Genomic DNA, 23,254 nt, shown 5'->3' with positions numbered 1-23,254 from the left:
GTCCTGCCGAGCTTGAGCGCAGAAGCGAACACATACATGAGTAGCGCCCGCATATGTCAACAGTGTTCAAACCACCATGTGAGGTGTCGCCCGGATTGGTAGAGTGAGGGCAATAATTCTAGCCCTAGACCTCCTCTGTAACTCAAAACATGCAACCTGTAGAATTTTTTTTTTAAACGCCACTTATGGAGATTTTAAAGGGTAAAATTTTGTCGCCATTCCACGAGTGGACGCAATTTTGGAGCGTGACATGTTGGGTATCAATTTACTCGGTGTAACATTATCTTTCACAAAATAAAGAAAAATTGGGATAACTTTACTGTTGTCTTATTTAATTAAAGATGTATTCCCCCCCCCCCCCCCCCCCCAAAAAGTGCACTTGTAAGACTGCTGCGCAAATACGTTGTGACAAAGTATTGCAACGACCGCCATTTTATTCTCTAGGGTGTTGGAATAAAAAAAAAAAAAATATATAATAATATATATATAGTGTGTGTTTGGCAGTGAAAACACTGGAGAAGCTCCATTAGAATTGCTGGTTTACTTGTCATGCCAATAACCACCACAAGATGGCGCCAGATCACAGAAGGAAGCATAGGCCTGCAGAAGGCCGCAAAGCCGCGGCCTCAATTACCGGCTGGCGTGGCCCGACGCTATCGCACGACGACAGGAGCCTGTGTCTCTGTGCCCCCCCTTCTCCCCCGCAGCGCCGGCCGGTAATTGAGGCATCGGCTTTGCAGCTTTTCACCACCATGCTTCACTGTTGGGATGGTATTGGGCAGGTGATGAGCCTGGCTTCTTCCAGACATAACATTTAGAATTGAGGCCAAACGGTTCAATCTTGGTTTCATCAGATCAGAGAATCTTGTTCCTCAGTTTGAGAGTCCCTCAGATGCCTTTTTACAAACTCCAAGCAGGCTTTCATGTGTTTTTTTGCACTGAGGAGAGGCTTGTGTCTAGCCACTCTGCCATAAAGCCTAGATTGGTGGAGGGCTGCAGTGATGATTTCCTTCTGGAACATTGTCCCATCTCTACACAGGATCTCTGGAGCTCAGAGTGCCCATCAGGTTCTTGGTCACCTCTTATGAATGAATGACTTGTATAGCGCTACACATGCGAACTGAATCGCCTCTAGGCGCTTTTTTGTAGCCAGTGTCCTCCTGGCTGGTGCGGTCATTTACCCCGTAGGATCTTGATACGCTTGGGACACAGATAGATAGATATATATATATATATATAATCTATATTACATACATACATACATACATACATACATACATACATACATACTGGGCCAATTTGGCCGGGATCCAATTCACCTACCAGCATGTCTTTTTGGAGTGTGGGAGGAAACCAGAGTACCCGGAGGAAACCCACGCAGACACAGGGAGAACAACTCCAAGCAGATGGTGTCGTGGTCAGGATTTGAACCAGCGACCCTTTTGCTGCTATGTGAAAGTGCTAACCACTACACCACTTACTATTACTAAGGCCCTTTTCCCCTGATTGTGGAGTTTGGCCGGGCAACCAGCTCTTGGAAAAGACCTGGTTGTGCCAAACTTCCATTTGAGAATAGTGGAGGCCACTGTGCTCTTGGGAACCTTCAGTGCAGCAGAATTATTATTATTTAGGGCTGTGCAAATTAACTTTTAATTAATCGATTAATCTTTTTGATCGATCAAAATTCTTTTGATTGGTAGTCACCTCTCCGCCGGCTTCTGGGCCTTCAGGGAGTTCCGTCGGAGATCCAGTAACGTCACGGACACCGGCGGGGCTTGCCGTGTCCACCTGAAGGGCTCCTTTGCTGTGCCTTCATATCTGCATGCCGGCGGGACCTTACTATCTGCCACACGCAAGGGCTGTTACACTTCCCTCTATCACTTCCCTCTATCAACCTGGGATTCTACAACCATCCATTTCCCTTTCTCAACCTGGGATTCTACAACCATCCACTGGGAGATGTGATGGTTCCCTTCACGGGACATCTACATGCCGACGGACTGATGTTAACCTCTCCTCATCTGGATTCAGCAGTGGTATCGTTGTACACATTTTTATACCAGTATCATACTTGGCTACATGTTTTTATAACTGCTTTTGGTACCGTTTGGTATTACTCGCACCATTTGTACAGTTTATGTAGCTACATTGATTTTATCTCCAGTGCAATATTTATTTTGTTACCTACTTGAAGACTATAAAAGTTTTAATGCTATTCCCACCGAGCGCTGCCTTTGTGTGTTTTTTGTATCCTGCTATCCATTTTTTCAGTGGTTTGTAGCTGCACTGGGAATCCGCCTGCAAGGAGATCAGCTAAAAGTAGTTGGATTGTATGTGCGTTATAATTAATCGAAATTAGATTAATCGATTAAAAAAAAAAAAAAAATTAATCGAACAGAAAAATTTTGATCAGTAACAGCCCTATTATTATTATTATTATTATTATTATTATTATATATTTTTTTTTTTTGTAGCTTTTCCCAGCTTTGTGCCTTGCAATAATCCGTTGTCTGAGCTCTGCAGGCAGTTCCTTTTGACCTCATGGCTTTTTCTCTATTACAGTATACATTGACATCTGTGAGGCCTTGTATAGAGAGGTGTGTGCCTTTCCATATGTCCCATCAAGGTGTAGAAAAAAAGTGAAGGGGGATCCGAATACTTTATGAAAAGCACAAAAAAATTATATATCTCTATTTTGGTTTTTATCAGATTTCCAGAAACCAAAAACTAACTTCAATACCACTTTAAGAACACTGGTGACATGTCTTCACTCTAAATGTAAAGAACAAGAACAGGAAGTGATTTCTCCACAAGACTAAAAAACTTGTGCTGAAAGGAAGTCTTGAAGGTTCACGCAAAACCATTTCCTCCTGGGGAAACAGTTATCTCCGATATTAATGTATTTTAAAATGTGTGCACCCTTTTTGTATGCTATATAAAAAAAAAATACCTAGTGTATGTGTAATATATATTACTTTTTCACAAGTGAGTACGTGTCACATTTTTGTAAATATTTTATTATATCTTTTCATGTGACAACACTGAAGAAATTAAGTTTGCTGTCCCCTCAAAATAACAACACAGCAATTAATGTCTAAACCACTGGAAACAGAAGTGAGTACACCCCTAAGTGAAAATGTCCAAATTGGGCTCAATTTGTCTATTTTGTGTGGCCGCCATTATTTCCCAGCACGGCCTTAACCCTCTTGGGCATGGAGTTCATGAGCTTCACAGGTTGCCACTGGAGTCCTCTTCCACTCCTCCATTAAGACATCACAGAGCTGGTGGATGTTGGAGACCTTGCTCTACGCCACCTTCCATTTGAGGATGCCCCACAGACACTCAATAGGGTTTAGGTCTAGAGACATGCTTGGCCAGTCCATCACCTTTACCCTCAGCTTCTTTAGCAAGGCCACTGCTTTGGTGGTCTTGGAGGTGTGTTTGGGGTCATTATGTTGGAATACTGCGGCCCAGTCTTTGAAGGGAGGAGATCATGCTTCGCTTCAGTATGTCACAGTACATGTTGGCATTCATGGTTTCCTCAATGAACTGTAGCTCCCCAGTGCTGGCAGCACTCATGCAGCTCCAGACTGACACTCCCACCACCATGCCTGACTGTAGGCAAGACACACTTGTCTTTCTCACCTGGTTGCCGCCACATATGCTTGACACCATCTGAACCAAATAAGTTTATCTTGGTCTCATCAGGCCACAGGACCTGGTTATGTAATCCATATCCTTAGCCTGCAGTTTGCTGAAGACAAGCAGACTTTCTTGTGCATCATCTTTTAGAAGAGGCTTCCTTCTGGGAGGACAGCCATGCAGACCAATTTGATGCAGCGTGCGGTGTATGGTCTGAGCACTGAGGCTGATCCCCCTTCAACCTCTGCAGAAATGCTGGCAGCGTTCATAAGTCTATTTCCCAAAGACAACCTCTGGATATGACGCTGAGCATGTGCACTCCACTCTTTTGTTTGACCGCGACGAGACCTGTTCTGAGTGGAACCTGTCCTGTTAAACCACTGTATGGTCTTGGCCACCATGCTGCAGCTTAGTTTCAGGGTCTCGGCAATCTTCTTATAGCCTAGGCCATCTTTATGTAGTGCAACAATGACATCAGGCCACTGTCTGATACCGGGTTGGCAGTGGCACCCAATGTTTTATATCTCTTTTGGCTTTTAACATACAATTCCAATAAATACTACACTATGAAGACTTCATCTGGCTCCCGGTGAGCTTTATTTACTACAGCTGGATGGTGAGAGTTGCTGAACAGCCTTCCCTCACAACAGATGGCGGATCTACACTCTGTGCGTGTTTGCTGCTGTAACGGCAGCCAGCTTTTCCGGTGTCCATTTCACAGGGGTGCGATGGATGATTCCAGAGCACTGTACTGGATTGCGTCTTCACGTTGCCACCAATTTTTTTTTGCACACTATTGTGTTTTCACCACTAAATTTATATTACTGATCCTATCATGGGACTGTGCATTGAGCCCTAGTTCACATTGATGTGATTTGGCGTGCAACTTGACATCTCAAATGGCAGAATCCCGAATCAGTGCGGCACCGCACCGACTCCCAAAAGTAGTTTCTGTGCTACTTTTGGCAATTTTGGGGTGCGATTTTTATTTTATTTTTTCCCCATCGACATCTGTGCAGAAACCTGCACGGATGTCTCTGAAATTGCCCCCAAAGTCGGGACTAACATGCAGTTCAGCTGAACACGCACAAATTCATTCCCACAGTCCGTGTGAACCTAGGCTTAAACCTATATTTTTGACTACATAATTTTTTTTTTTTTTTCTTGGACATTATTTTAATGTGCTGTCCATTTAGAACACCAAATTTTCATCTCATCGCTTTTCATTTTACTTTTGGCTCTACACACTTTTTCTTATGACCCCCCCCCCCTTATTTGTTTCTTTCCAACTCCTTCCACCGCACAGCTGATTCATTCAGATCTGTGAATGAATAAACTACAAGTCCGTCTTCCACTGTGGCAGAGGGACTTGTAGTCTTCAATGCAAGCAATGGTATACACCGCACTTATAGTCCACTTCCTACAGCTCTTAGGCCGCATACACACGATCAGTCAAAACCGATAAACGGACTGAAGGACCGTTTTCATCGGTCCAAACCGATCATGTGTGGGCCCCATCGGTCAGTTAACGTTTGGTCAAAAACATTAGAACTGGCTTTAAAATTTAACCGATGGACGCCTAACCGATAGGTCAAAACCAATGGTTGGTATGCAAAAGCATTGGTTAAAAACCTGTGCATGCTCAGAATCAAGTCGACGCATGCTTGGAAAAATTGAACTTTGTTTTTTTTTTTTCAGCACGTCGTTGTGTTTTACGTCACCACGTTCTGACATGATCGGTTATTTAACTGATGGTGTGTAGGCGCGACGGACCATCAGTCAGCTTCATTGGATAGACTGATCGTGTGTACGCGGCCTTAATCTCTCATACCTTGGTATGGGCATAGAACTGGGGGTAGAGTCTGCAGGAGCCTGGCATTGCATCCCTGATCCACAGTTTGTGAGTGCAACGCTTTGCAGGCTCCCATTAAAAAAATAAAAAAAATAGTTAAACGCATGTTTATTTGCAGGAAGAAAAATTGTGCATTATTCTTTCTTTCTAAAAGGTGGATTTGGCCTTTTTAATGGCTTCAAAAAAGCAGTTTGAAGTTTGCTGGAAACCAAGCAAGTGCTTACTGTAAATCTCTTTTCTGAGACCCGTATATAGAAGTTGGCCTTGAACAGGTGCATGAAAAAGCAAGTGTCTGTCCTCCTAGTGTGACGAATGGTGCAGCTGGAGGGGCTGTTCATGCTAGCAGCATTCCCAAGTATTTTTCAGCTGCTTGGTCCAGTACAGAATTCTTGGACACTGCATTGTTTTCAACTGGGACTCTTTATACTTCGCCAGGGGATATGGCACCATCTCAAATCTTCTTAAAATATATATAATTTTTTTTCCTAGTGTATTCAAGTGTTTTCACCTCACATCATAGCCTATAGAAAAATCAGGATGGGAGCACATGGGTGATTTTTGCTACAGTGGCCATTGTCTCAGTTTGCCCCTCTACTGACCGTTAGTAAATGCTGCAGATCTGCATCTATACAGTATAGCATGTAGAGGCAATCTATCGCCCAAATTTGGAGCATTCTGCTACTGATGATGATTGATCGCTACTGCACTTCATTGTTACCTATGTGTAGCAATCGCTAACAATTTATTAGCATGGTGAATGGTGATCATAGGCAATGATTGCTGTAGCAAAAATTGCCTGGGTGCTCAAAGCGTACAGCAATGGTCTCTAAACTGCGGCCCTTTGCTTTCCTTTTTTATCTGGCCCTAGAGGCGCTTTTTTTCCCACTGACGCCACATTGTTGACTCAACTGACAGTGGGAGCATTTTCTTCTCCCACTGGCCTGTCTGGCTCCCCTAAAGTAAACTGGCGCTTTGTTTAAAAAGTTTGGAGACACCTGGCTTGGCGTATACCTCCCTGATGTCTGTATTACTTTATCTTCATGATAGGTTATTACCATATAAACTAGCCCATAGCATACATGTAGCAATTTGATCTATTGGGGTTTATAGCCGTAGACTTTCTGGTCTCGGGGGAACCCCTGCTAATAATTACAGCTCATGATACATTAGTGCGATGGTCACTGGACAGCATGGTCCTTTTACATGTGTGGTCATTGGGAAGAATTCCCTCTTACAGATGGCCAAGAAGATCAATGTTGTCAGTGGTTACTTATCGAAGCAGCAGAATTTGCTCAAGGACCCCCTAGTAACCTTTTGGAGAAACACTATTTAAGAGGTTGCTCTAGAGCAGGGTGTCAATCTCCATTTCATCGTGGGTTGTATCGGCATTATGATTGCCCTCAAAAGGGCCGGTTGTATCTGAAAGATTAGATGTCCAGCGCATCCCCTCCCCCTTACATTAGATGTCAAGAGCCACCCCACCATCAGAAGTTGAGTCCCCCACTTTCCCTTACATCACAGTGCACCCTCTTTTTCTTATGCTGCTGCTGGGAAGAAGCTGGATGCATTGCTTGAAAGCAGAAAGTAAGGGTCTGGAGGAGGACCAGGGGAGGGCTGGAGCTCTCCTGCAGCTACAGGAGAGGTGCGAGGGCCACGTGAAATGGCCTGGAGGGCCGGATTCGGCCCGCGGGCCTTGTGTTTGACACCTGTGCTCTAGAGGGCCAGAGCTCTGCATCTTCTGGGGCTGCTGACATCACATTTATGTTGGTGACACAAGGGAGTTATGGGAGGAATTTTGTTGAAATGAATGGTCTGGTTACAGGGTCTCTTTAACGTAGATTCATTCCAAGCATGTTCAAGCACTGCTGCTGTAAATGTGACGTTTCCTCTGCCCTGGCTGTTGGGTGGAAGAGGAGATCCCTCAGGTCAGTGCTAGACTGCAATGTCACAAGCTCTCCAGGCACAAGCCAGGGGGCATGAAGATTGTGTCCAGGGCAACAAATCTCATTACAAAGGTATCCCAAGGTAAAGTAAAGCCGTATCATTGCACTGCTAGCAGATATGCTGAATACTGTAGGTTTTTGTTCAAGATAAGCTTGTAAAATCCAGATGATAAAAAAAGTGGTATTTTTATAAAGCTGCTTATAGATAGACGGCTAAAAACAATGTGACCAGGAGCCCTGCCTTACAGTTGATGGCAGGCAGCATTTTTTGGTTGGGCCAAATTATACCTGGCTTCATTGACAGCAGTCCACTTAGGCTGGGTTCACACTACTACACTACTTTCATCCTACTTTGCTCTGTGTTCAATGTTTCCCTATGAGAGCGTCTTGTAGCGTCCTACACAAGTCGGTCCGACTTTGAAAATGCTCCCTGTACTACTTTTGGTCCTACATTGATCCTACTTCAGGCCAATTGAATATCATTGAAGTCGGACCAAAGTAGTATCCTGTTCATGAAAGTAGGATGGATGTAGGACCAATGTAGGATCAATGTAGGACCAATGTAGCAGAGCAAAGTAGGATGAAAGTAGTGTGAACCCAGCCTTAGGCTGGGTTCACACTTGTCCGACAACGGTCCTACATTGGGAGCTCATGTAGCATGACGTGTGAAAATCAATGTTTCCCTATGAGAGCCGTCTTAACTGGTCCTACACAAGTCGGTCCGACTTTGAAAATGCTCCCTGTACTACTTTGGTCCTACATTGATCCTACTTCAGCCCATTGAATATCATTGAAGTCGGACCAAAGTAGGAGCCTTGTCCTAACCATCCGACTTTTGACATCCGACTTGTGATTACAGCAGCAGTAAAAGGAATTTATCTCACTCTGGGATTGTTTTGATTGGTCAAAGAACAAGTCAGACTATCACAAAGTCGGATCAAAGTAGTATCCTGTTCATGAAAGTAGGATGGATGTAGGACCAATGTAGGACCAATGTAGGATCAGTGTAGGACCAATGTAGCAGAGCAAAGTAGGATCAAAGTAGTGTAGTAGTGTGAACCCAGCCTTAAAGGGAACTCTGAACTCTCTGGCGGACTTCCACAGCTGTCGGCGAGTAAAACAAGACGAATGGTCGCTCAACCAGAAAGTGTACAAGCAGGTTGTGAAGTCCTGGGGCTGGGCAGAGGTGGATCTTTTTGCTTCAGAAAGCAACAAGAAGGTTGCCGAGTCTTCTCCCTGCATTCACAGGATTGAGCCAAGGAGAAGGATGCCTTCACAAATGCATGGCACTTCAACCTTTTGCTATGTCTTTCCCCCAGTAAGACTAGTTGCGGCGGTTGAGAGTTACATTGTAAAGAGGATCTCCACAATGTAACTCTGATATGCACCCAGAGTCATCCTCATCCATTTTCTCAATGCCAGCCTCAGCCAGGTTTCACTTTAAAAAGACATAAAATTAAGTCTGCAGGTATCTATTTGCATGCACCTGATAGGCTAGGTGCATGCTGATGAGATGACCAGCAAATCATTGAACAAGTGTAATAGAAGCAGCCAGCAGGCTCCCCCTCATTTTTTCTCTATTACAGCACGCCGAGGGAGGGGGCGGGGCAGTACGATGAATGGCAGTGAAATCTCTCCTTGGCTTCTCTATAGTGGCTGTGCGGTCAGAGGATTCAAGAATACATTGCTTCAAGAGCACTGGTCAGTACTGCAAGTCAGGTGGCAGAGAAACAATCATTGGCCCTTTACAAGTATCTGCCACCTGACTTGCAGTACTGACCAGTGCTCTTGAAGCAATGTATTCTTAATTCATACACCCGCACGGCCACTATAGAGAAGCTAAGGAGAGCTTTCACTGGCATTCATTGTACCGCCCCTCCCCTCCCCTCCCTCGGCGTGCTGTGTTAGAGAAACAATCATTGGCACTTTACAAGTATCTAATACAGCAGGCAGGGGGAGGGGAGGGGCGGGGCGGGCGGTACGATGAATGCCAGTGAAATCTCTCCTTGGCTTGCGATTGTTTATCCAATACAGCGCGCCAAGGGAGAGGGCGGAGCGGGGGCGCTACGATGCAAGGCCAGTAAAATCTTTCCTTGACTTCAATAGTGGGCGTGCGGATGGAGGATTCAGGGACACACGCTGCTAGAGCACTTGTCAGTACTGCAGGGCAGGCGGCCATGCCAGCCGTTTTTTTGTAATAGATGCGAATCGACCGATTTTTTTTTTTTTTTTTTTTTTTTTTACAATAATCGGCCGATGCCGATTTCATAAAAACGGCCAAATATCGGCCAACCGATATATCGGTCGACCTCTACTTCCCACCCAGTTTTTTGTTTTTTTTTTGTAGCTGGTGCAAAATGTATATACTGATATGTCTTTCAGGGCGTTCCGGCGGTTCTTGTTGAAACTGAAAGGGAAGGCCTGGAGGGAGGGACTGCCTTTTTAAACAACAAATTTAGGTAAACATTTTTCCTCTCCTGGAGGGAGGAGCCCTATGTCTCAGAGGCTGTCCTTGAAGACTCCTAGAAAGAGTTACCGTTATAAGTCTAACTCCTAATGATTCCTTGCTGATATACTAGTTTTATATATTGTAGATTTTTTAAGAAACTGGCATTTTGTTGATTTATACTATTGGCACTTGAGCATGTATATTTGTATTAACTTATGTCAGTAATTGATGTTAGAGGAAGTAAACCCTCATGGGTGTTGCTTCCTCCTTGTTTCCCTGCAAAGGTAAAGTATAATGGGCTACTATGCATCGCATAGTAGCCCATTATGTGACACTTACCTGCAGGAGAAGCCCACGATGTCCCCGTCTTCCTCACAAGTTGTGAGCGTCCATTCTTCACACCTCTTCCTTCTGGGGCCGCAAACTCTGGCTCTGTGAGTGTCCGGAGTCGCGTGATGTCGCCTCCACTCACGGCATGACCCTAGTTAGGGCACAGTGTGCCCTTTCTAACTCCGGCAGAAGAAATCGCCGTACGGTGATTTGTAAATATCTCCTAGACCGGGGATATGCAATTAGCGGACCTCCAGCTGTTGCAGAACTACAAATCCCATGAGGCATAGCAAGGCTCTGACAGCCACGAGCATGACACCCAGAGGCAGAGGCATGATGGGATTTGTAGTTTTGCAACATCTGGAGGTCCGCTAATTGCATATCCCTGTCCTAGACCGTGCAGGTCTGGGTGATATTTCAAGCACCTACAGGTAAGCCTTAATGTAGGCTTACCTGTAGGTTAAAGTGGTTGTAAAGGGTTTACAACCGCTTAAGAACCGCCGCACGACTAAATACGTCGGCAAAATAGCACGGCTGTACATACAGGTACGTCCCCTTTTAGAAGCCCAGCCGTGGGTCGCGAGTGCGCCGCCGCGCCCCGGTCCTGTGCTCCGTGACCCGATCGCCACAGGTGTCCCGCGATCAGGTCACAGAGCTGAAGAACGGGGAGAGGTAAGTGTAAACAAACCTTTCTAACTCTGGCGCAGAAGAAATCGCCGTACGGTGATTTGTAAATATCTCCTAGACCGTGCAGGTCTGGGTGATATTTCAAGCACCTACAGGTAAGCCTTAATCTTTATCAAGCAGTGCCACTTCACCCCCTTATTCCTTTTATAGCTTTCCACTGATCCCACACTTGTGGGTTTAGCTGGGGTGGGCAGCAGCTAATAAACCATCTTAGCCCGGAACATAATTTTTATTCTATATACATATATATGGCTGTGGAACCATCAATGCCTTGTATGCTTATGATTGGTGGCTTGCAGTGATGGCTTTCTGGTAGGAGGGCTCAGGTGGGTTTAGACTAGGGTCCCAACACACCTGAAGTGTCGTCCTGTGCAAATCTGAAACACACACACGCGTGCGAGTGTAAAAAACAAAAATAACACACATACACACGTGTGTGTGTGTGTGTGTGTGTGTGTATATATATATATATATATATATATATATATATATATATATATAACACTAATATAATATATATATATTATACACTCGTGTGTTTCAGATTTGCGCATTTAGTCCTCTTGCAGGATGATACTTCGGTGAGGTCATCTAGCATTTTCTGGAGAGGACAGAAAAGGCGGGCTTTGTTTAGCTCATGGCAGGGTTCCATAAGAAGCGTTTTATTCTTGCATAACCCGAGTTCTAACTTGATCTCTTTATAAAAAAAAAAATTAAACCGTTGACGCTGAAGGAAGGATTACATCCTCTGCTACATTGCAGTCTGTGTTCTCAGTGCAGAGATTGACCCTTCTGTTGGTCCCTGTGACCTTTGTGAGGGAAAATTCTAAATTAAAGACTTTGAAAACGGGATGAGGAGACCTCTCCCAGTGGGGACAAATGTTCTGGTGACAAGTGTCTAAGATGGGAATTCCCCTTCATATTTGGGTGGATACATACACTTGAAGTAGATGTTGGTACTGTAGCACTTTTGCATGTAAAAATGTCAGTTCTTGGGTCAATAAAAAAAGAGAGGGCATCTTTATGGACAGTTTTTATCTGTGAGGCCCCGTACTCACGTCTGAGAAACTCGACGGGCAAAACACATCGTTTTGCTCGTCGAGTTCCTTGTGAAGCCGCCGAGGATCTCGGTGAGCCAAGTTTCCTCATTGACTAACGAGGAAATGGAGAACATGTTCTCTATTTGGCTCGACGAGTTCCTCATCGGTTTCCTCGGCCAAAAGTGTACACACGACCGGGTTTCTCGGCAGAATACGGCTCCGATCGAGTTTCTGGCTGAATTCTGCCGAGAAACTCGGTCGTGTGCACGGGGCCTGACACGTGGACAGATCTTCTATTTCTTCCCTGGGTTCAGTGCCTTCTTCAGCATAACCAGTTTAGTCTGAGTAAACAACTGCTTCAGCCATATCCACAAAATTGCTGGAGTGTGTCAGCCCGTTCAGCTGTTCTCATTTAGACTGTGCATGGAATTCGCCTCTTCCACTTCCAATTTTACTTCTAGAGGGGGGGGGGGGGAAATCAGCAGTCCTGAGGTTCATTTACACATGATTGATGGTGGCCACTAGTAGTGAACATTTTTTTTTTATCAATGCTGTTTTTAAATGTAATAGTTTGAATCATTTTCCACTTCAACAAGTACAAGGATTTTTCACAAATAAAAAGCGAAAAGGTTAAATAAATCCACTAGTGACCATATGTATTCACCTTTGCAATTTTTGATGAAGTGAACATGCGTGAGGGCCGACCATTTTACCTGACATTCTTAGAACCATTACAATTCGGTCTAAGTGTGTTTGTCCGCGCACTAATCTACTGCCCAACAAGAATTCTCTTGCCTTTGTGGCTGTGTGTGGTAAAGATATAAGCTTGGGTGTGTTTTTTGGATATACCGTATTTTTATCGGCGTATAACACGCACCTTCACTTTTAGAGGGAAGTTTCAGGAAAAAAAATACATTTTAAATAAAGAACTTTGAAGCAAAATAAGGGTCAGTGTCCATGAATGCAGCCTAATCGGTGCCCATCTGGAGCCTCACCATTGCCATGAATGCAGCCTTACCATTGCCCTCAGTGCAGCCTGATGGATGCCCATCTACAGCCTTGGAGGGGGGCAGGATGAGCGCCAACAGATTTACTCAGTGGCCTCTTTAATACAAAGTTCCTATGATAGACTAAACAATGGCAGCCCAGGAGATGGGACTTCCTATTACAGACGCTGCTGAGTAAACAGGAGATTCTCCTGTATGTAATATGACAGCGCTCATCCTGCCCCCTCCCTGTCCCCTCCGAGGCAGCGTAGATAAATACAGTATATATGTTTTATGGCCCTGGGAGCCACAAAATATCCTATCTATCCAAATTACCAGGAAGGCCACATTAAACCAGAACGCGGGCCGCAATTGACCAGCGGGCTGGACTTTGGACTTGCCTGGTATACAGGTATGAAGTAGTTCTCCACCAAACATGAAATGCTAAGACGGCTTGTTAATTGTGAATGAGCTCTAAACCCAATAAATATAAATGTACTATTTGCATCTCCGCACATCCATTCTATTCAGTTTGCTGATAATATAGCACGTGTGTGGTTGGGTCTACTGTATTTCTGCATTGGGTTGTCGTCGGGGTGGATTTGGTTTAAATCCAGTCATTTTATATTTCTTTATCGTTACATCACGGGACACAGAGCGGCATTCATTACTATATATGGAGTACCTTCAGGTGTAGACACTGGCAATCTTCAAACAGGAAATGCCCCTCCCTATATAACCCCCTCCCATAGGAGGAGTACCTCAGTTTTTACGCCAGTGTCTTAGGTGTTAGTCATGGTTTAGCTTGCCTCCGCATCCTTGGGATTAGGTGAGCTACCGGTTCTGTCCAAAAAAGCCTGCGCGCTAAAGTGGTCAGTAACCGGACCCCAAACCCTTGGGGTATAGCCCATAATGCTTTCTTTTTAAGAGAGCTGGACCCTGGGCCCAGAACTTAGAAACCTTTGGGGCGCCTAATGTTTTCTGTTTGCCAGGGTGCTGTATGGGCCCAGGACAGTGGATCCTTCATGGAAGAAGAAGGTTCCCAGGGCCTGAAGGTCTAGACATCCCCACGGAGATGGGGGAAGATTGGACCTCTTGCTTGGCAAAGTCCTGCGGCATGGAGCAGGTAAGTAAGGGGAAAAACCTGCGGGGCTTGGCTCTTAGCAAGTTTTTTCTGGGAGGTCACAGGGGACATGCCTAAAGGTTATGCATTGCATCTGGCAAACCAGTCACATATCATGAAGATAGGATGGCTCTATATGTTATAGTTCCCCATAAAAAGTGACCTCCCTGGTAGTGTTGTAAAAGCTGTGAGTGGGGCCTTTTATGTACAAGTGTATGTGTGTGTCAGAGAGCTATGCTTACCTGCAAGCCTCCAGGCGATGCTCTATCCAGTCCTCTCCCTCATGCCTGCAAGGCAGGCAAAACGCTGACCTCCTCGTGTGTTCACAGGCCTGCGGCTGCAGGAACAGAGAGGCCCTTCCTCCCAACCCCCCGTCGCGGGCGCGCGCGCGGTGCGCGTGCACGTGTTATAGACGCATTTGGCGCCGTTTTAGCTGGGGGGGAAGGGCGGGTCAGTGGTTTAAAGGAAGGGGCGGCCCTTCCTTAGATGCCACAGCTCATTCATTTCTCTGGCTTAAGGGAGGAAGGACTGGAGGGAAGCACGGGCGCTGAGGACACACAGTGGCCAGAAAGAATACTACAGTCTTCAGAAGATTGTGGTTTAGCCTAGGAATAGGCTGGTTTTCTTTTCCATCTCATAGTCTTTTCTTTGGCAATACTACTCAGGGGGATAGAATGTTTTTTCTTGCCTAGATTGAAAAAAAAAAAAAAAAAAAGGTGTCATCTAGGGTAGAGGAAACATTTTTTATTCCCCAAACAGGTGTTTGGGCATTTAACTATTATAAGTCCCAGGTACCAATAAGTAGCAGGTGTACCTCGGTATTGTACTATGGCATCAAGATCAGAGGGTACAAAAGGTGGGGATTCCCCCGCAGAGTCTGAGGTCTCGGATAGAGCTATGCCGCTGCTTTCCCCACAGGGAGCCGTTGGGCCATCGGGGTCTGGGGCTAGAGCTGACGCGAGTCAACCCAACCCTAAGGTGGTCACGGAAGAGGTGTTACTCGCCTCTTTAAATGAGATGCGGAGAAGCATGGGAGAAATGATAGCCGCAGCCATGCGGGGTAGTAAGCGGAATAGATCTCCGTCACCCGTGCGCGGACCCTCGGAAGAGGAGGTCCTTTCCTCTGGGGAATTGGACGACCTCTTGGACAGAGACCAAGTAGGTTCAGGGATCGAAGATCCGGATACAGAGGAGTCTGGGGCAGTCTCCCTGAGGGAGAGCTGGTGGATTCAGGGCTTGACGGACTTGGTCCATAAGGCATTCAACCTGCCTGTACCAGATCTCCAGGTATCGACGGTTTCAGCTTTGGGCTCACTGAGGGCGCCTCAAAGCAGGGCTGTGTTTCCGATCCATCCTCTCTTAGAGGGAGTCTTGTTCCAAGAGTGGAACAAACCAGACAAGGTTTTCTTTCCACCTAAGAAATTTTCTGTCTTATATCCTATGGAAGAAAAGTTTTCCAAGAAATGGGCTTCTCCTGCAGTAGACGCAGCCATCTCATGTGTTAACAAATCGTTAACATGTCCTGTAGAAAACGTACAGGTTTTCAAAGATCCAGTTGATAGACGCTTGGAAGCCCTACTTAAGAGCTCCTTCACTTCTGCAGGGGCAGTAGTACAGCCAGCCGTGGCTGCGATTGGAGTCGCTCAAGCTTTATCGGATCAATTTAAACAAATGCTTGAACTTATTCCTGCCGAGCAGGCAGAAGAATTTTCGGATGTCCCTAAAGCCATATGTTTTACGGTAGACGCAATCAAGGATTCTATCCAACAAGCGTCACGTTTATCATTATCCCTTATCCATATGAGAAGACTCTTATGGTTAAAAAGCTGGGAGGCTGAGCCCCCATGCAAGAAGCTCCTGGCAGGGTTTCCCTTCCATGGAGGACGGCTCTTCGGAGAGGACTTGGATAAATACATTCAGACCATTTCAAACGGCAAGAGTACTCTCTTGCCAACTAAGAAGAGGGTTCAGGGGCCTGCGTTTAAACGACAGTCCTCCCCTGGGCAGGGGCCCTCTAATGCCAAGCAGTATCGACGGCCTCCTGCAAGAACAAACTTCGGCTTCAACAGCAGATCAAGAGGACAGGCTGTTAGGGGCAAGAGGCAGTGGTTTCGCAAGCCGGCAAAACCAGCCCCCAAGTCTACCTCATGAAGGGGCGCCCCCACCCACGAAGGTGGGGGGAAGGCTGCGACTCTTTTCGGAGATTTGGGAAGCCAGCATTCCCGACGAGTGGGTACGGTCTTCCGTGGCCACAGGCTACAAGCTAGAATTCCTAAGGTTTCCTCCTCCTCATTTCCAGGAGTCGAGGATTCCAAACGATCTGGAGAAAGGAGCCGCATTAAAGTCGGCTCTAGATCATCTACTTTCCCAGGAAGTGATAGTGGAGGTACCAGTCCTGGAACAGGGGCTGGGTTTCTACTCCAACCTATTCATCATCCCAAAGCCCAATGGAGATGTCAGGCCAATTTTGGACCTAAAGATGGTAAATGCATACTTAAAAATCCGCTCATTTCGGATGGAATCCGTGCGGTCAGCAGCTGCCACACTCCAAAAGGACGACTTCATGGCGTCCATAGACATAAAGGATGCCTACCTTCATGTTCCAATTTATCAGCCACATCAAAGATATCTACGCTTTATGGTGGCTTCGCGTCATTTCCAATTCGTGACACTTCCCTTTGGGTTGGCTACGGCCCCCCGGGTGTTCACGAAGGTTCTAGCTCCAATCCTAGCCAAGCTAAGGATCCAAGGGGTCACGATCCTAGCATACCTGGACGACCTCCTAGTCATAGACCACTCGTCTCCCGGCTTGGAACGAGCAGTGGCCCTCACGGTCCAATACCTCGAGAGGTTCGGCTGGGTCCTAAATCGAGAGAAGTCAGCATTCCAGCCCACAAGGCAGTTGGAATATCTCGGCATGAGATTAGACACAGAACAACAAGGGGTGTTCCTACCTCTGAGGAAGGTCAAAGCCATCAAGGAATTAATCCTACTGGTTCTAAGCAAGAAAGAACCGACTATTCGCCTATGTATGAGATTACTAGGCAAGATGGTGGCTACTTTCGAGGCGGTGCCATACGCCCAGAGCCACACTCGCATCCTGCAGGCAGCCATCCTGTCAGCATGGAGCAGAAGGCCACAGGCCTTGGATATCCCGTTGCCTCTCTCATCAAGAGTCCGACAAAGTCTGTGTTGGTGGTTAGACCCTCAGAATCTACTGAAGGGGAGGTCTTTCAGCCCAGTGGCTTGGAAGATAGTGACCACAGACGCCAGCCTGACGGGCTGGGGAGCGATTGTGGATGGTTCCACTCGCCAAGGTATTTGGACAAAGCCAGAGAAGCTTTTACCCATCAACATCTTGGAGCTCAGAGCTGTTCGACTAGCCCTCAGGGCTTGGACGTCGAAATTGCAGGGGCTCCCGGTGAGAATTCAATCAGACAATGCCACGGCAGTGGCATACATAAATCACCAAGGGGGGACCAGGAGTCAGGCCACTCAGAGAGAAGTGAGCTTGATTCTCCTATGGGCAGAGGCTCATGTGCCCTGCATATCGGCAATATTCATTCCCGGAGTGGACAACTTTCAGGCGGACTTCTTAAGCCGCCAGACTCTATGGCCGGGGGAATGGTCTCTGCATCCACAAGTCTTTCAAGCACTCTGCCAAAGATGGGGAGTGCCGGACGTGGATATCATGGCATCGAGACTCAACAAGAAACTAGACAGGTTCATGTCCCGCTCAAGGGATCCGATGGCCTGCGGAACCGATGCGTTGGTTTGCCCTTGGCATCAGTTCAAACTTCTTTATGCGTTTCCCCCGCTCCAGTTACTACCCCGCCTGCTGCGCAGGATCCGGGTGGAGCACATACCAGTCATCCTGGTAGCTCCAGCATGGCCCAGAAGGGCATGGTACTCACTAATCTTAAGGATGGTAGTGGGAGACCCTTGGACTCTTCCTCTACGGCCAGACCTGCTATCGCAAGGTCCGATCCTCCACCCTGCCTTACGGCATCTAAATTTGACGGCCTGGAAGCTGAATCCCTGATTCTCAGGGGTAGAGGTCTGTCTCAGAAAGTAATCTCTACCCTAATCAGAGCCAGGAAACCGGTCTCTAGGGTGATTTATTACAGGGTCTGGAAGGCCTATGTAGGCTGGTGTGAGTCCAAGCGATGGCTTTCTCGCAAATTTACCATCGATAGAGTATTACGTTTTCTCCAGCTAGGAGTGGATAAAGGATTGGCATTAAGCACAATCAAAGGACAGATTTCTGCTCTGTCAGTGTGGTTTCAGCGGCCGCTGGCCACCCACTCGCTGGTTAAAACCTTCCTTCAAGGGGTCTTACGTATTAGACCTCCAGTTAAATCCCCGCTTTGTCCGTGGGATTTAAATCTTGTTCTGTCAAGTTTACAGAAACAACCGTTTGAGCCGTTGGCTGATATTCCTTTGGTTCTACTGACAAGGAAGTTAGTATTTTTGGTTGCCATAGTTTCCGCAAGAAGAGTTTCGGAGCTGGCAGCCTTATCCTGTAAGGAACCATATCTTGTTTTTCATAAGGACAGGGTCGTTCTCCGCCCTCATCCTTCCTTCCTTCCGAAGGTCATATCCAGTTTTCATTTGAACCAGGATTTGGTATTACCATCCTTCTTCCCTAAACCTACTTCCAGAAAGGAAGGGTTGCTGCATACCTTGGATATTGTCAGGGCCATGAAGGCCTATCTTAAAGCTACAAAGAAGATCCGGAAGACAGATGTGCTGTTCATTCTACCGGATGGGCCCAAGAAGGGGCAGGCAGCTGCAAAGTCCACCATTTCTAGGTGGATTAAGCAATTAATCACTCAGGCCTACGGCTTGAAAGGGTTGCCTCCTCCAGTATCATTAAAGGCTCATTCTACTAGAGCCATGGGCGCCTCCTGGGCAGCACACCACCAGATCTCTATGGCTCAAGTTTGCAAGGCGGCAACCTGGTCTTCTGTCCACACGTTTACAAAATTCTACAAGTTGGACGTAAGAAGGAATACTGATACTGCCTTCGGGCAGGCAGTGCTGCAGGCTGCAGTTTGAGACCCTCGGATTCCGGGGGCTCCTCTTTTTTTGAGTTAAATTTAAAATTTAAGATTATTTTTCTCAAATAAGTTGGATTTATTATGATTTGAGTATATCTCTAAATTAAATCCTTTTGTCTTGGAGATGTTCTCCCTCCCCTCATTGTAAGCATTGCTTTGGGACATCCCATATAGTAATGAATGCCGCTCTGTGTCCCGTGATGTAACGATAAAGAAAAAGAGATTTTTAATACAGCTTACCTGTAAAATCTTTTTCTTGGAGTACATCACGGGACACAGAGCTCCCACCCCTCTTTTGAGGACCATTTTGGGAGGCATACTGCTTGCTACAAAACTGAGGTACTCCTCCTATGGGAGGGGGTTATATAGGGAGGGGCATTTCCTGTTTGAAGATTGCCAGTGTCTACACCTGAAGGTACTCCATATATAGTAATGAATGCCGCTCTGTGTCCCGTGATGTACTCCAAGAAAAAGATTTTACAGGTAAGCTGTATTAAAAATCTCTTTTTTTATATATATATATATACTCCGAAGTTACTCCATAGGATTTAGTCCTCTCCAAATGTCTCTGTCCCGGCTAGGTCTGTTACATATCCTAAATAGATTTTTACTCCAAAAGCATTTTTATTAAAATAAATTTGTAGTTTTGCAACAGCTGGAGGTCCACTAATTGCATATCCCTGCTCTATAGCAAGTGTCTTGGTATTGGGGTACTCCGGGGGGGGGGCGCCAAGAGGAGTATGGGACTGCTCTGTGCAAAACCATTGCACAGGCCAGGTAAGTATGACATGTTTGTTTGTTTGTTTTTTGGAAAAAAAAATCTTCTTTTTACACTTTCAGGAAAGTTATATTTTTAGTAAACTGGCTAAAGAAAAATTTATAATTTTTGAATATACATTAAAGTTTTACTTTTCCCTTTTTTAGTGTGTGTGTGTGTGTGTGTGTGTGTGTGTGTTTTTTTTTTTTTTTTTTTTACATTATCATTGGCAATAGAAATAACCTAAATTCATGTCGTCATTTCCAGGTTGATTCCGTCGGACTCAGAATGGGGAACCACGTTGTGAAAGCATTGTGACAAGGACGTTCAACAAACCGTTTACACAAGAATGACTAAATCACGCCTGTTTTGCTTGGTGGTGGTACTGGGTTCTGTTTTTATGATCCTTTTCATCATCGTTTACTGGGACAATGTTGGAACAGCCAATTTTAATCTTCACACTTCCTTCTCCAAATCCTTCCCTGCACACTCAGGTGGGGAGCATACAACAACCTCTCCAACCACAGAAAATGAACATGCCTCTGACATTGACAGGTTTTTGGATGGCTTTCTTAACTTTGCAACCACAAAGGATGATTTTCAAAGCGCAAAGGATGAAAAAGAGACCTTGAAAGGGCCAAATAGCTTGGAGGAAAATGTTAGGGGCTATGACTGGTCTTCTAAAACAAAACTTGAGGAGGCTGTGCAAGATCAGGAACGGATTCAGCAGGAGAGAAAATTAATTATGCACAGTTCATGTGGCAATTCGAGCTTCAATTACCCGACGAAGAATCGGGAGTTTGATGACATTCCCAACAAGGAATTGGATCACCTAATCGTGGATGATCGACATGGTGTTATTTATTGCTACGTTCCAAAAGTAGCCTGTACCAACTGGAAGCGGGTAATGATTGTCTTGAGTGAGAGTCTCTTGGATAGAAAGGGTGTTCCCTACCAAGACCCCCTATTGATTCCCCGGGAAGATGTCCACAATACCAGTAGTCATCTAACTTTTAACAAGTTCTGGCGACGGTATGGGAAGTTCTCTAGGCACATGATGAAGATCAAATTGAAAAAATACACCAAATTTATCTTTGTACGAGATCCTTTCGTTCGTCTTATCTCTGCCTTTCGCAGTAAGTTTGAGCTTGAAAATGAAGACTTCTACCGAAGTTTCGCTATACCCATCTTGACCCGTTTCTCCAACCGATCCAGTGTTCCCACTAATGCAGGAGAGGCCTTTTCCTTGGGAGCCAAACCATCTTTCTCTCAGTTTATTCAGTATCTTTTAGATCCCCGAACTGAAGAACAGCAGCCTTTCAACGAACACTGGCGCCAAATTTACCGCCTTTGTCATCCTTGCCAGATTGATTATGATTTCATAGGCACGTTGGAGACTCTTGATGACGATGCATCTCAACTTTTAAGGCAGTTAAACATGGACTCCCTCTTCCAGTTTCCTCCCAGTTATCGGAACAGAACTGCTAGTAGCTGGGAGGAGGACTGGTTCTCCAAAATCCCTCTTGAATGGAGACAAAAGCTCTACAAACTATATGAACCAGACTTTGTTCTTTTTGGATACCCTAAACCAGAAAACCTTCTAAATGTATAAAACGGTCAAAGAGAATATTTTCAATACCAAAAATGAATAATGTTTGCCTGCCTTTTGTCAGGTTTTCCTGGAATGGTTTTCTACGAGTTTCACTACTTTACGTATCATGCTCAACGAGGGACTTTACAACTCTCATTTATGGTTTATTGCGAAATTTTAAAAGGAGGATTTTTTTTTTTTTATTCTACATTTTAAACAAAAAAAAAATGGGGCAATAAACTTTGCAGACCTACCTTCTCAGGCGGAGTTCTCGGATGCTTTTTACTGTTATTTTATAAATTAATATATTTAAAATATTTAAAGCTGTGTGCAATGAGTACCTGATGGAGTAAAGTAGAAGATGGCTGTTGAATCAGACTAATGTGTGTGTTTTTTTTTTTTTTTTTTTTTTTTTTTTTGTGGGTCCTGAACTATATATCAGTTAAGGAAATTTAATGCGACACCCAAGCCAGGATAGATATGGATGGATTCCCCACATTTCTTTGTCTCATTAATGGTGGTATGGACACCAACAAAAACATGACCGAGACTCTATCCCTGCTCTACTCACCTTGTAACTTACATTCTATGCAGCTGTTCCAATTTAAAGGAAATCTGTCATAAGAGAAATATGGCGAATACTATTGTTTTTTTAATTGGGGTTTGTTAATCCAATATTAACCAATCTACTTCTTGGTTTAACCACTTCCGTACTGCATTCCGCACATTTACTGTGGCAGGGTGGCCCGGCTGCGCAAAACTACGTATTTGTATGTCGCTGATTGGACAAAGGGGGAGCCAATCGGCGGGTTCGGTGGACGTGATGCCCACCAGCCACCCTGGATAGTTTCCCAGAGAGGCAGAACAACAATCTGCCTATGTAAACAAGGCAGATCGCGGTTCTGACAGGGGAGAACATGGAGATCTTGTGTTCCTGCTAAGTTCTCCCCATCAGAGCATTTCCCACACAGTAAGCACCTCCTAGGGGAACACTTAGAGGGGGTTCACCCTATAATTTTTTTTTTTTTTTCTAGCATTAAATTAAGCATAGTAGCGCGAGCTACAGTATGCCTTTATTTTTTTTGCCCCGTACTCACCGTTTAATCCTATAGTGAAGATTCAGACTCCCCGCGGGGAATGGGCGTTCCTATCCAGAGGGAAGATGATTGACGGCCGGCTCTGGCGCGTCACGCTTCTCCGGAAATAGCTGAAATAGGACTTGGCTCTTCACGGCGCCTGCGCCTAGTCTGTGCGCAGGCGCCGTATAGCGCCGTGAAGAGCCGAGACCTACTCCGGCTATCTTCGGGGAGCGTGACGTGCCATAGCCGGCCGTCAATCATCTTCCCTCTGGATAGGAACGCCCATTCCCCGCAGGGAGTCTGAATCTTCACTATAGGATTAAACAGTGAGTACGGGGCAAAAAAATAAAATAAAGGCATACTGTAGCTCGCGCTACTATGATTAATTTAATGCTAGAATGTTATTGAGGGTGAACCACCGCTTTAACACTTTAATCGCCCCTGGTGATAATCCCTTCCTTGCCAGTGTCATTAGTACAGTAACAGTGCATTTTTTTTTATTGGATATGTATTATAGCAGAAAGTAAAAAATATTGTTTCCCCAAGTCCTCTTCCATGACAGCCTTTTTTGAGAGTGGCTCCTCCACCTAGCACAGGAAATGCAAATCCACATTAATTTAAAAGGCCAGACACTATGCATGGTCCTCAGTTTTTGTTTCCTCCGGCCAGACAGGATCACTTTTTTTTTTTTTTTTTTTTTTTTTTCTAGTTATGT

General features: G+C 45.4%; 1 protein-coding gene across 1 annotated transcript in view; it reads left to right on the top strand.

The window, feature by feature from the left end:
* The window catches only part of CHST12 (carbohydrate sulfotransferase 12), a 30,973-nt gene extending 9,135 nt beyond the window's left edge, over positions 1 to 21,838 (top strand). The window contains exon 2 of the mRNA XM_040356680.1: positions 20,137 to 21,838. Coding sequence (XP_040212614.1) covers positions 20,219 to 21,481 — 1,263 coding nt within the window. The 5' untranslated portion in view covers positions 20,137 to 20,218 and the 3' untranslated portion in view covers positions 21,482 to 21,838. The remainder of the gene's footprint in view (positions 1 to 20,136) is intronic.
* Positions 21,839 to 23,254: the final 1,416 nt, after the last annotated feature.

This window comes from Rana temporaria, chromosome 6 (assembly GCF_905171775.1).
Source record: "Rana temporaria chromosome 6, aRanTem1.1, whole genome shotgun sequence".
NCBI lineage: Eukaryota > Metazoa > Chordata > Amphibia > Anura > Ranidae > Rana > Rana temporaria.
The sequence above is the reverse complement of the archived record's forward strand: the minus strand, read 5'-3'. Positions and strand labels throughout refer to the sequence as shown.